The 13,013-nt window shown below is 28.9% G+C and overlaps 1 protein-coding gene across 2 annotated transcripts in view; it reads right to left on the reverse strand.

The window, feature by feature from the left end:
- Positions 1-1,218: 1,218 nt before the first annotated feature.
- Positions 1,219-13,013, reverse strand: part of LOC116772125 (hemicentin-2-like) — a 140,825-nt gene continuing 129,030 nt past the window's right edge. For both annotated transcript variants that reach the window (XM_061528339.1, XM_061528338.1), the window contains 3 exons: positions 3,107-3,241; positions 1,698-1,914; positions 1,219-1,483 (listed from right to left, as the gene is read on the reverse strand). In XM_061528339.1, coding sequence (XP_061384323.1) covers positions 1,368-1,483; positions 1,698-1,914; positions 3,107-3,241 — 468 coding nt within the window. In that variant the 3' untranslated portion in view covers positions 1,219-1,367. The remainder of the gene's footprint in view (positions 1,484-1,697; positions 1,915-3,106; positions 3,242-13,013) is intronic.

Here is a 13,013-nt window from a genome sequence, read left to right on the forward strand (position 1 = left end):
AGTATTTATTGCATAGGGATCACCAAAATTGTTTGTACAGTAATTAAATAACACTGACAAATATTTACAATACCTATTATATCTAGAACTATTTTTGTTAGTGTATATTTACAGAACATAGAATTATCTTAATTTTCAAGTATACTTTAGAGGGTTAAATCTATATTTTGTTGTATTATACCAGGACCGGTATATGGCAACACCGAGGTTGTATTCAATTTTGTCAAAATGACGGATATTAATAATTTTAAGTTTAAATGGAATTTTATATTAATATATAATTATTTGTTAGATAAATTATAAAGTTCTAAACTCTGTTGTTGTCATATTGTTAAAGCCAAGTTGACAAAATCGAATTAATAGTTATTTATAGAATAATACTATTTTTTAATTCCTGAGAATTTATATAATATATTTAACCGATATCTTATACTCTTACCAAAGTACGATACATCAAATGTCAATATGATTATAATTTTAATGAGATAAATATATAAAAATTAAAATGTTCCAAATGACTTTTGTTGATATAATCTATAAAAAAGTTATTCGTTTTTTAAAAGAAAACCGATATTTAATTGACGGTCATTTTGAATTAAATTAATACTGAAAACAATCGCACTATCTACTACACAATGTGTTCATATTTACAAATAAATTCTATAGCTTTGTAATGAATTTTTTTCAATTTGAGCATTTTGCAATATTTTCTAATGTCGTGTTCACAATATTACTTCAACAAAACTTTTTTATTTTTCTATAATTTTTAACTATGTCAATGCACAGGAAAAAAACAACATTTTTTTAACCAGTGTTGCATTAGCAAATCAATTGTAATGAAAATCATATGTTATCGATGTCTCTTAAGAGAAAATTATAAAAAATATCGATATTACATGAAGCAGTGACATCAAAAATTCTTCTACAGTATTCATATAGTATATATATCTTTACCATAGTATAAATTCGAGTATTAATTAAGTGCGTTTAACTACTTTTTTTAATTTAATGTACAGTTTTAGTTGATATATTTTATTATAACTATTTAAATTCTTTGAACGAAACATTATTTTAATATTCTACTAATTAAATATTTCAAACTTTATAAATAAGGTTATTGATGTCAATGTTCTTTATCTCTTAACATATCTTAACTATCTGTACCTAGAAACTCTAAGTTATGGGAGTAATGAAAACATTTACGAAATAAAATAAAAATTAAATCAAACATAACATTATTAAACAGGCCGTATAACTTAATTCATTCCATCAATAACTGTTTGGCATCTACTTGTTATTCTATTCAGCGAAATTTATTTAAAATTAAATCGTATATTATTCGCGATAGAACCTATATTATAGTAACGTCATCGGAAGGCCACGTGGATGACGACTGAGAAGAATAAGAGGAGACAGGTGATGCTGGAGGTGATGCCGTGGATGGCGCTGGTGTTACGACGAAGTATGGCCGCCATTTTGTTACCTGCAGTTAAAGAAAACAAAATTAACACAGGTATAAAAGGTAGAAGCATAGCTGAAAGGCTAAGATCTTTGTTTATTTTATTTTATAATTTAACCACACAAAACTGTCAATAAAATTTATTTATACGTTTCTTATATGATATTGAATTTCTGAACGTAACAATAGAAATGAATTTTCAATGGAAGATCTATATATCAGTTAAGGAAACACTTACTGCCTTCAGACACGAAGACGTGTATGGAAGCGGGTTCAGTGTTGCTAGCGCTGCATGTATAATTTCCGGAGTCCTTTAGTGTAGCCCCCCTCACAGTTAATCTTGACTGGGTTCTAGCCCCCGGTTCCGTCTCCACCGTGATCCCGCCTCTCGTTGCATCATAGTTGATCATGCGGTCGTTGTGATACCAGAATACGTATTGAGGAGGCGTTGGGCTCTGTAGTAAAAGAGAAATTACAATCCTAACGATATAATACATTCAAAATCAATGTGTGAACCTGACGTTTAAAATTTAAATAACAAATAGATATAATTTGAGTACACATTAAAGAGGAAAATTACTTTTGGCATACGTTATGAGTAGTTTTGTATTGTCTATCATAGTGTCATATCCCTTTTAATGTAGTTTTTTGTTTGTAACTGAATGTAACAACCACCAGTCAAGTAATCTGAATGAGTTGGCCAAAATACAAAACCATTCAAATATGAGAACGAGATTTTAAATACTGTTGATAAAAATATTGTCGCGACAACAATTTAAATACAGATAATGAATAACACATATATTTCGTTTCTTCTTCTTTTCACGTTATTACTCTCAACTGACAACCGCATGATATTCTTTTTATTATTAATGTTGTAAAGATTTGTTCTTAAGCGTATCTAGTAAAAAGAATTTCTTTCTTGATATATCCTACTTATTGAGCAAATTTAAAAGTTTATAAAAGTGTTAATACAATCAACTAGAAGCGTATCTTAACTCTGCCTCTGAAATCAATGAGCCGTAATGAGGAGACTGTGATTAAAATATCTGTAGTTATGTACTGTCTATTACGGGATTTAACATTCCTTCTATAAATGGTATCATTCCCGCTCATCCGGCTTCGCAATCCGATTGAGGGTGAATAGATAATAAACATATCCGATACCAGATTAAGTCAGGATTATGTAAACTCGCAAACACATTCAAAAGGGATTTTAATCAACTAGTAATATATATCTGATAAGTCTTTGTAGCTTTTTACTTTTAATATCTGAGCTTACCTTAGAAATGTTTTAACGAATTCTGTAATATATAGTCGAATGTGATATGGTAAAAAAAATTCATTTATCGTAAATAATTGTGAAGAAATACTATGACGACTTTTTCAAACGATTTTTTCAAATATAATTGGGAACTATAAGGAATTAATTTGAATTTTTTGTTATATATATTATACGAATTCTAGGAAACGTAATTTATTTAGTAGATTAAAATTAAATATAGTTATTTATTCGTTGGTTAACTTTCTGGCCTGTCTATTTAGTATATTTCGAAAAGGAATTTTCTTGTATTTACCCTCGATGGTTTCACATTCACTATCGAGCTTGAAACTATGTATGCCTATAACATTGGTAATAACTGTTACCTTCTCAACAATACAAATGAGATGTATGACGCTGCCAAGATCCACGTGGTGTTCGCCGGAGCCGAGGATGAAGGCTTCAGGCACCACTATCTGGAGACGCACGTAGTGGGACACGATGCCGGTACGAGTTGATACCTGGAATTAATGAAACACAAGTAGAGGTTACTAAGCCGGGAACAGTACTAGCTCTACCCCTGGATTGTTCTCTACATAAACATACCTCTAATAAAAAAATATCTAAAACTTCTGAAACAATTTAACTGGAATTCCAGTTGAAGACATTGTGTTGAAGAAAATGAGCTCGTCTCTATATATTATTTTATTTTTATTAAAGAAATTTTCCAATCAGTGATTTAAGGTACGAGAAAAGAAATTCACTTCGTCCATTAATACAAAAATTATCCTTATAAAGTACTATTTCATTTCAGTCTTTCAAACAGATTTGCTTTAATACGATACCAAGTGCCTAGGTTTGTTGTAAACAACAAACATATGAGAATTTCTGTTATAATTATTAATTAATAAATTCACGACATATTCATGACTGAAAATTTAAACAGTCACGAATGATACGGTCATAAGTTCAGATAAATAGTATTAATTAGAAATTCAAAGCGCTTACTAATTAAAATCAAATTCAGAACATTTTGTTTCAAATAACCGGAAACGCGGCAATTTATTGGCGAAAGTAAATAATGTAATAACACAGTGTAATCTATTTTTTAATTAAAAATAAAACAAATCACACAATTTCAAATTTTATTTATAATACACGGTTTTATTTATAAAATTGGGAGTTTAATAGGAACGGGTGGTCTAAATATTTAAAGTGTAAGGTTATACTGTTAAAATCTATAATTATATGGGATAAGCAATTATTTCCTCGCAGTCGAAGAACCTTAATTACAGGGTTATGATATGAGCCCCAATGGACTTACCACCGAGGATGCAAAGACCGTGCAAAGTGGAAGTTTAAGCAGGAAGGCAGACCCTGGCTGAAGCTGGCATAATTGCCAGGAAGAAGAACAAGTCGAAGAACCTTAATTACAGTTAAAGGTTACAATGAACTAATATAGGGTTTATATTTCTCGTGAAAGTAATTTATTTTTAACTTTTCCCTTCATTTTAGTAACAAAAAAAGAAGCTTGTGTTTATAAAAGGTTTCCTTTTTCTTTTTTTTAACTCCTAAGTATTTTTAATACGAAGCGTTGTTTCATTAGCAATCTTCTCTTGTCTCTTCAATTTCGCCTTCTTCAAACGTCATTATCTTCTGTGCGGTAGTTTAGTTTTTATTTAAGTTGTTCCTACGTGTATAGCAATATTATTACTATATTATTATATTTTGATTATGTCTTTATAAAAATGTCGTATTCAAGCCATTTCAATTTATAAATGAAACCCTGATGAGGCCACAAAATTTAATATAATGATGAAATTTCAATAAATTATAAGAACAGTGATGAACAGGAACTTATTATGTTTGTTATTTAATTGTATAACGTATAATTTATACAAACATTCAACTTTACTCATATTTTTGAATAAACAAATATGTTTTCAGTTATCGTTAGGATTTCATTAAATTAGATTTAGTAGTAGTTCGTTAGGTATAGCTAAATTGATGAAAAGATACAAAGCAATTTTTAAATATGATTAGTGGCATTGGATATGGTAATCTGAAGCCATACAGTACATAAATTATTTAATATAAGCCATACTTATAGAAAAAAGGCTGTGCCATCAAAGAGTATAATAACATTAAGTTATTAACATACAATTATTATCATAAAGATATTTTTTTTTGCAAAACATTTATTTAATACATATTTACATGAAAGATAACATACGATGTTGTTATAATTAATTGCAATTAATATTGTTGTTCTTATTAAAGGACATTATTACGTATTTTTTGTCCAATAAATATTTGGGATTGACCTTTCCTTATTATCAAGTTATTATCCTAAAACAATGAGTGTAAGTAAAAGATGTAGCTATTACATCCGATTGTTATTTATCCTCGTGTTTTTTTTAATTAACAAACAAGACCGTATCATGCGCTAAATAAAATTAGTGGGGAGTATTTAATGTATCAAAAAGAAATAATAAAAAGCCCTAGGGAATAATCCAATACAGTCAGCGGGATAAAAAATTTTTTTCATCACAATCAACAAAGGAGGACCGTTTTTCATTCGACCGTTAATTAAAATTGTTGTATTGGACGCTCTGAATTACGTTTGAGCTTGAATAAATTCGATATGGTGTAAATAAAATTAAAATATTATCTCTGGTTATCCCTAACATACAATTATTTTTCCTTTTTTTTTCCGCAATCAGAGCTTCATTGTCTTTGATTTGACGTTTGTTTTGTTAAATTTCATATTTCATATTTCGTATTCACGTTCGTTATACAGTTTGCTTTATTTCCGATTACAGAATATTTTTGTCGTTGAATTATAATCAGAAATATAAAAGGGAGTTAAAAACAGACATGATGTTCCACAAATCTTTATTTTTAAATTAATGAGCATAACTGTACGTAGCACGAGACAAAATAACATACTCGTAGCGTGTGTGACATTTCTGCTTTATGCTAGTATTACCTTACTGGGAAAACGAGCGCACTCATTATAGCACTTTTTAATCCTACATAAAAAAAAACACCTAAAGTATATCTATTTACTTTTTAACAAAGCTGCATGTTAATACTGCATATTATAAATAAAATTCATTTCAAATTTAAATAAGTGTAACTTGTCGCAAGTTTAATTACTCCGTTCAGGAATTTCCAATGTTCTCTGTTTTATTCGTTAGTGCTTTGTTCATATTTAAAGAAAGAACAATTATGTAAATTAAACTCCTTTCTAACCACTGTTTAACGACGTCATGTGGTGTTCAATAAATTAGAATTTTAGTATTTTTATTGTACTATTTTTGACGAATTGACAGAAAATGATTTTATAAAAGGAGACGCAGATAGAAAAAAAAGAATAGTTTTTTCGATATAAAAGGTTTAAAAATTATTATAAAAAATTGCATGTGGCCTCTCCTTTGACTGCTGAATGTCATATTGATATGCCAGAATCAATTATATTCCAAAAAAAATATATAAAATATCTCGTACGGAACTCTTTGATCAAAAACCATTTCTGTGTGAAAGAGTGTATTAGTTATTCATAACTAAATAACAAACTATATTATATAATTTGTAAATGAAAATTCTACATGAAAAATGTACCTTGCGTTTATTAGTTACATTATAATTAAATAATGTGACTGAATTAAATAATCTGACTGAATTAAAAAGAGATGCATAAAAATTTTTACTCTCTTTGAAAATATGTTGTACTTGAAATGAAATTTACTCTGCATATTATACTCTAAATATTTTTTTTAGATACGGATTGCTTTTCTGAAGATATATTATTTGTTTATTAAGTAGTTTTGTTTTGTTATCTGTATAAAAAAAAAAATGAACAAAAATTTTTTTTTAATCATAAATATTTGGTTGATAATGAAAGCAGTTGTGATTAATTTGCAACAATAACACTGCATGAATTAATTAAAACACAATTTTGCAATCCGCTTTTACGTTATCACGTAGATTATGAAAAGCATATTTTCAAGATACCTTCGTAAACTTACTAAGAAACTATTGTGAAATAGGATCCTTGAAGCAGTTTCGTAACGTCAAACTAATTTCTCGAGTTAATTTTGTTAGAAGATACTTTTTTTTAGACATTTTACGGTTTATTTAAATAGTTAATGATTTATAACTTCAAACAAAAATTTTATTATAAGAAAAACAGAGGTCGGAATACTAATTGGCCAACCAGAACAAATAAATTAATTAAAACCTTTACTAAAGCTAATTTTTTTCATTAGCCTTAGGAAAAAAATTACTTTTTACCTTAAGTTGCTTATAAAAACATTTCTTCACAACATGATATATCAAGGCAAACGGGAAAACATCCATTAATCCCTTACTACGATATCATATATTCTAACAAAGAAGAGAGAATATAGCGGTGCAAGCTACATATTAGGAGACATCGCTATGAAGATCGTTGGATAATATTAATTATTTGGCAAATGTTACTCATAAATTATTATAGACTGTCTCAATGCAAAGATTCTTATCTCACAGTCTGCCCATCTTTCTTCGTAATAATAAGGGCAGTAAAAGCCATGCAGAATGAATTAAACGTTTAAATTTCCTATTCTATTCACAGCACGCTTTAAATTTATTTAAAACACTATGGTGTTATATAAAATCCAAGTTATTTCAATGCGGAGATTATTTTTCCTTTAAGAAAAGGCACTAAAGAGTTCTCGGCCCTTGACGTTCTTTGAGAAGAGGTCATTGCTCTGCACTTAAGGCACGACTATTTAAAATGAAAACCATCGTTAAATAGAGTTGTTTATATTTTTGCCTTAAGATAAGAAATTTAACAATATATTTAAATAGGTTAATTAATTAAAATAAATCTGTTTATTGGTTTTTTTTTATAAATATCGTATTTAATGTTCAATGTTATGTCAAAAATAATTCCCCGTCACTTAGCTTAGCTAACAGACAACCTGTACTCTGAGTCCACCAGTATAGAATGAGATCGTATACGTATCTTCAATATTTATTAATGTCTAATATTCTCCTATAAAATGTTTGACCGATGAGTTCTAAGATTTTTATTTTGTATGTATTCTGAGTCTCAGTTCGTCTAGGTCATATAGGCTCACACAATAGTCACTGAAGCTTGTAACATGGTGTTAATGCTCTCACGATCAACGCTCGGACTGGACTCCGTTTCATTGGACGCCTTTCAGGTGTAAGATAGTTTATGTTGTTCAGCGTTCAGTTCAGTTCAGTGCTTAAACAAGATTGTCTTACGGTAAATATCTATAGACTTTTAGAGAAAATGTCACAGTATGGGGCAGTATATGGCGGCACAGATTCTCTGAAGTGAAAGGTATCAAAAAAATAAGTTAATAGTAACGGTAGTCACACTTAGAATGATAATAAATTTTACTGATTTTATTTCCGCCATCGAAATATCACAAAACGAAGATGAACACCAAATTTTGCAAAATAAAACGTCGAAAAATACAATAACATCTGTCAACGAGAGTAATCCGCGAGGATGTTGAAAATATCCTAATTTCAATTGAATACATGGCTATCTATTAACAAACATCTGGAATTCCCTCATCAAAATATAAATCCCATCTCCGTGACTACACTACCCATCCCTAGGACTTTGTTCGTCGAGAGCGGTAAGTGAGTAAATCAAGAAATCTTTGGCAAAATAACTGACAGATGTTATCAGACACGTAATCACGAAAATGCAAGTCGAAGTCATTAGACGAACAGTCAGGTTGAATTCAAATAAAGTTTGATAAAATGTCTCAATTTGTATAGATTATTACATGAGTGAATAAAAATATGATAATTAGTACGAAAATAAGCAATAGCATACCGTATTAATAGAGGGGGGAAAAATATAGGAAAAATGTTTTGCAAAACTGTACTTCCTACAAAGCTTGCTATAACGAGTGGCCTAAAACAACACAATTAAATATATGTAATGAGCTCCCGACGAGAAAGTCAACAACAGGGAAACAATCATACAGCGACGTGCCTTGATTTTGAGTGACTATTATTACTGAAACATTCCTCCAAATATATCTTCATGGGCCTCCTTAATTTACGATATCAACAGTCATTTATTGTTTGATTTATTTGTTTGGTTTAATGAAATTTAGTGATTAAGAACTTCGTTACATATTTAAAAGTATTACATGATATTGTTTTATATTAAACATTTATTTCTTATTTAATTATTTTTGTTAATTTCATATGTAAGCAATCTAAACTAACTTATTTGTGTTCCAATAATATTTTTTATATATATTATCATCATGATTAATCACGTTACGTTTACATTACATATGCGGTAAGTATATATCATCTCCAAAGACTTGTCAATATTGTCTATATCTTTGTTATAAAAATTAAAAGCAATTGTATCCTATATATCGATTATTAATTTTATATTTCGATTCCGGGGTTAAAATTAAAACAGCTTTGGTGTTTCTATTAAAAGTACAATAGCCATGAGATGAAGTGTAGAGTGTTTGTATCTTGTACTCTATTTGAGTGGATTTCTAAACTAATACACTGATGAGCTTAGGGCGTCGATATTTTGGTGGGTTCCCGGCTATCAAATCGATTTGATCGATGCGATTTTGGCTTTGAACTACTTATCTCGCTCTACCACAAACTTGGCTTAGCGATTGTGGTCTGCAATGGTCATATTATAGCCAATTAATATATTAAATATTTTTTTGATAGACAATATCATTACAAATTTGTTTTCCTTGTTATAATAATTTTATTTTATTTAAAAGACATATGGATAGTACCTTGGAAGGTTAATTCATTATGTCGTGATAAATAAAATAAAATAATACTTAGATTATAATGTTAGTAAAGAGGTTTTAAATGAAAATTGCACACAGAAAACTATGTTAGCCGAATTCGCAGATCCAAATTGGCACTTAAGACCTGCTTCTTGTATAATTCATATATTTTATGTATGCGATTTTAGCAGACTACATTTAAGAGGGATGCAAAGATACGCTTGATATAAGTCAAGCTTATTTCAGATTCTATCTTTTAGATTTAAATAACAAAATTCAAGTAAAAATTATATCTTGCGGGAACGCAATTAAAGAAGACATGGAAAAAATATGGGGCAACGTTCATAAAGATCTTTACATTTTTTTTTTCAACTCTTTTATCTCGGTTTTAATTTTAGTTTTAATAATATTTTCGCTATGTTGTCACTTTTCATTTGAAACTTGATTTATATTTTAAAATTTTGGTATGTTTTACATAAAATATTCTAAACAAACAACGAAGGTTCAAAACGCGCTATAACAGTAGTATAAAGGGTTCTTTATTCAAAATTATGAAAAACTACTTAATTTTTTTTCAGTTTCGCCTCATGTTAGTACAAATTACTGGTAATGAATATCCGTGAAATCATATCACTCTCAGTCTATGTATATTGTATTATATCAAATATTCTAATTTCTACAATAAATTCTAATTTCTAAATATTCCAAGGCATCATAATCATCATAATATCATAAATAATCGTTCACAAACTTAAATTTATTACATTTTCGTATTGACAGAAAGACTAGTCTATTTTATTGGGAATTACAGGATTTAATTGTTATTTTCATTCAAGATATTATTTCTTACATTTTATTAAACTATTTTCATAACAATAAATTAATTTCAGTTTTTCTTTACTGGGTTTATTAAAAGACGATTTACATCAAAATAGAAATAGGTTCAACGCGAAAATTTAATTTAATGTACACCGTCTGTCATGGTTTCATACAAATAAATATCAGGGGACACCTTCTCGATTCTGTGTTGTGATCATTTCAGTCCAACCCTGACTTCATGAGGTTCTTTCAAAGTATTTTTTAATCTGTATTCATGTTTTCTAGCTTTGTAGGAAACTTTCCTTGTCAAAGAGGGGTCGTTAGTTTAGCTGGTTTTATTGTGCATCTTATAACAGTCAGTTTTTGGACTTTTATATCACAAATGAAACCTCTAATTTGAAACCATCATCTGTCCATCGCGACACAAAATAATTCAATCCATCTGTCTATAAACAGATTCAAATTTATTAAATTATAGTTTCTGCTAAGTTTATTTTATTTACTATCACGTGGTGGTTTCTTTGTTTGAAAAATATTTATTTTAATCATAATTTTCCATAATTCATGTATTATTTACATACTTTTATTATTTATATATATAGCAAGATGTTTTCTGTTGTAATTTCAATTTATTCTTTGAACTTTAAAAACAGTTGAACTTCTTTAAACTTATTTATATGTTATGTATACGAATTAAAAGATTCAAAATCATTCACATTCATTCACGTTGTTACTTAAATAGACAATAATTTAATGTTAATGAAACTTAATTATTTGTTAAAGAATAAAATAAGACCGAGTTTTTTGGTTTCCAACTTAAGTTTCAAATAAGATAACAGACATTTCAAAGGAAAAATATCTTCACGAAAACTAATATAATTCGCCTTTATTACTTCACATAAACATTTGGAAGCCGACATTTATTTTAATGGTTAAATCCCTTTTATTAATTAGCATATGCTATATATGATTAAAGGCTTGACCTGAGATTAAAATATATTAAAATGCAAAGTACACCAAACCCCCCCTGTCATTATTTGCTTAAATCCCATCAACTTAGACCCACTCAAATGTTACTCTTATAGGGATCGCGCTAATGGACTAGATTAAGCCTCGTTCACAACATTTTTGACGTAAATGAAAAGTTATATCGTGTGTTGGTCAACGTATCCGTACTTAATTATACATAACCTTTTTATATGCCTAGTTAATTTTTTAAAGTATCTTACAGGTAGCTTGTTGTATGGAAGACGAATAACTATGTCATCGCAATCTTAGAGAAACTTCTGGTGTAAGTTTTTCAATAAAAAAAATCATAGATAATAAAAAAAATAACACCTATTTAAGAAAAGTTCCTAATAAGTGGTTAACGAACTTTATGCGATTAACATTCCGTTGTGTAAAGACAGCCGTTGTTATTAAAATGGATTTGTGACTCAAACAAATTTCATCAAAGTTAAATTTTTGAGACACAGTCTAATTTAAATCGTAGATAAGTATAAAGAAAAACCATTAATAGAATTTCCTTATACTTTTTTTTATATATAAATGGTGTCTGCAATCAGTTAATTTTAATAGGCGATATGTCTCTGTGTACAAGCAACTTTACGTGTTAATTTTTTTATGTGACACCTCTCAGTCCCCCAAGGTAAAGTCAACGTCACGGCACGTAGTCGCGTGCATTAGAATTGCAAATTGTCTCACATCAACTTGCCCGTATCTGGTGATATTTTATACTAAAATACACGACATCATTAATGTGACAGAAAAATATAATGTCAATAATAATCTTTCATTTCAAAATAAATTACCAAAGAATATAAAATACAGTATTTATTTCACTAGTTTCTTTAAAATATATATATTCGACTATTATCCCAAAATATTTTTCTCTTCATCACCAACGAAGTGTTTCTCAGATCGTTTAAAAGCGTTTAAATAGATCTCTTTAGAATTGTAATCGATATTTCGAAGAAGAACACTAAATCGTTAATCGCATTAAAGCCGACTGAATAGATGGGCGTTTGAATCTTTTGTTCTTGCTCAGGAACTTGGAGTGAAAAGATTTTTTATCATTAAATACAGCTCTACGATTCTCGAGATCTGTTTTATGCTAATCTTATTGTTGGTTTCATTAAATCCGATGATAATTGTCCGATTCAATATAACCAATTATTGATTAAATTAATCGATAAAAGTATCTTACAACACTTAACTGTTACAAATGGATTAATAATGAAATAAAAACATAAAAAATTTGTTTAATTAATTCGCCAAAAAGGAAATGTAATTCTTGGTTTCTATTTAACAGCCAAACTCTTCTGAAACTTATTGTTACGCAAACCGTAATCGCTTGCTAACATGAATTTAACATTAAAGGATACAGGTCTTAAAGTGTATCTGGCTTCTATCCTTTGGCGGTTCTCCGTAGTCATGAATGCCAAATAATTTTCAAGCGGTGATATCATGAATATTTTAATCTGAACTGAAAACGTAACTCACACCTTAACTATGTAGAACATCTGCGGACCGTCGAGTGCAATTAGGAATCAGTAATTACGGAATTAAAGAAACGGCGACGAGGAAATTCTAAGTAATGAGTCACAAATTGCTAGTTCTCATAACGTTTGCATATATATTTTTTACTAAATTCATTAAAAGTTTAATT

Source organism: Danaus plexippus, assembly GCF_018135715.1.
Source record: "Danaus plexippus chromosome 16 unlocalized genomic scaffold, MEX_DaPlex mxdp_31, whole genome shotgun sequence".
Lineage (NCBI taxonomy): Eukaryota > Metazoa > Arthropoda > Insecta > Lepidoptera > Nymphalidae > Danaus > Danaus plexippus.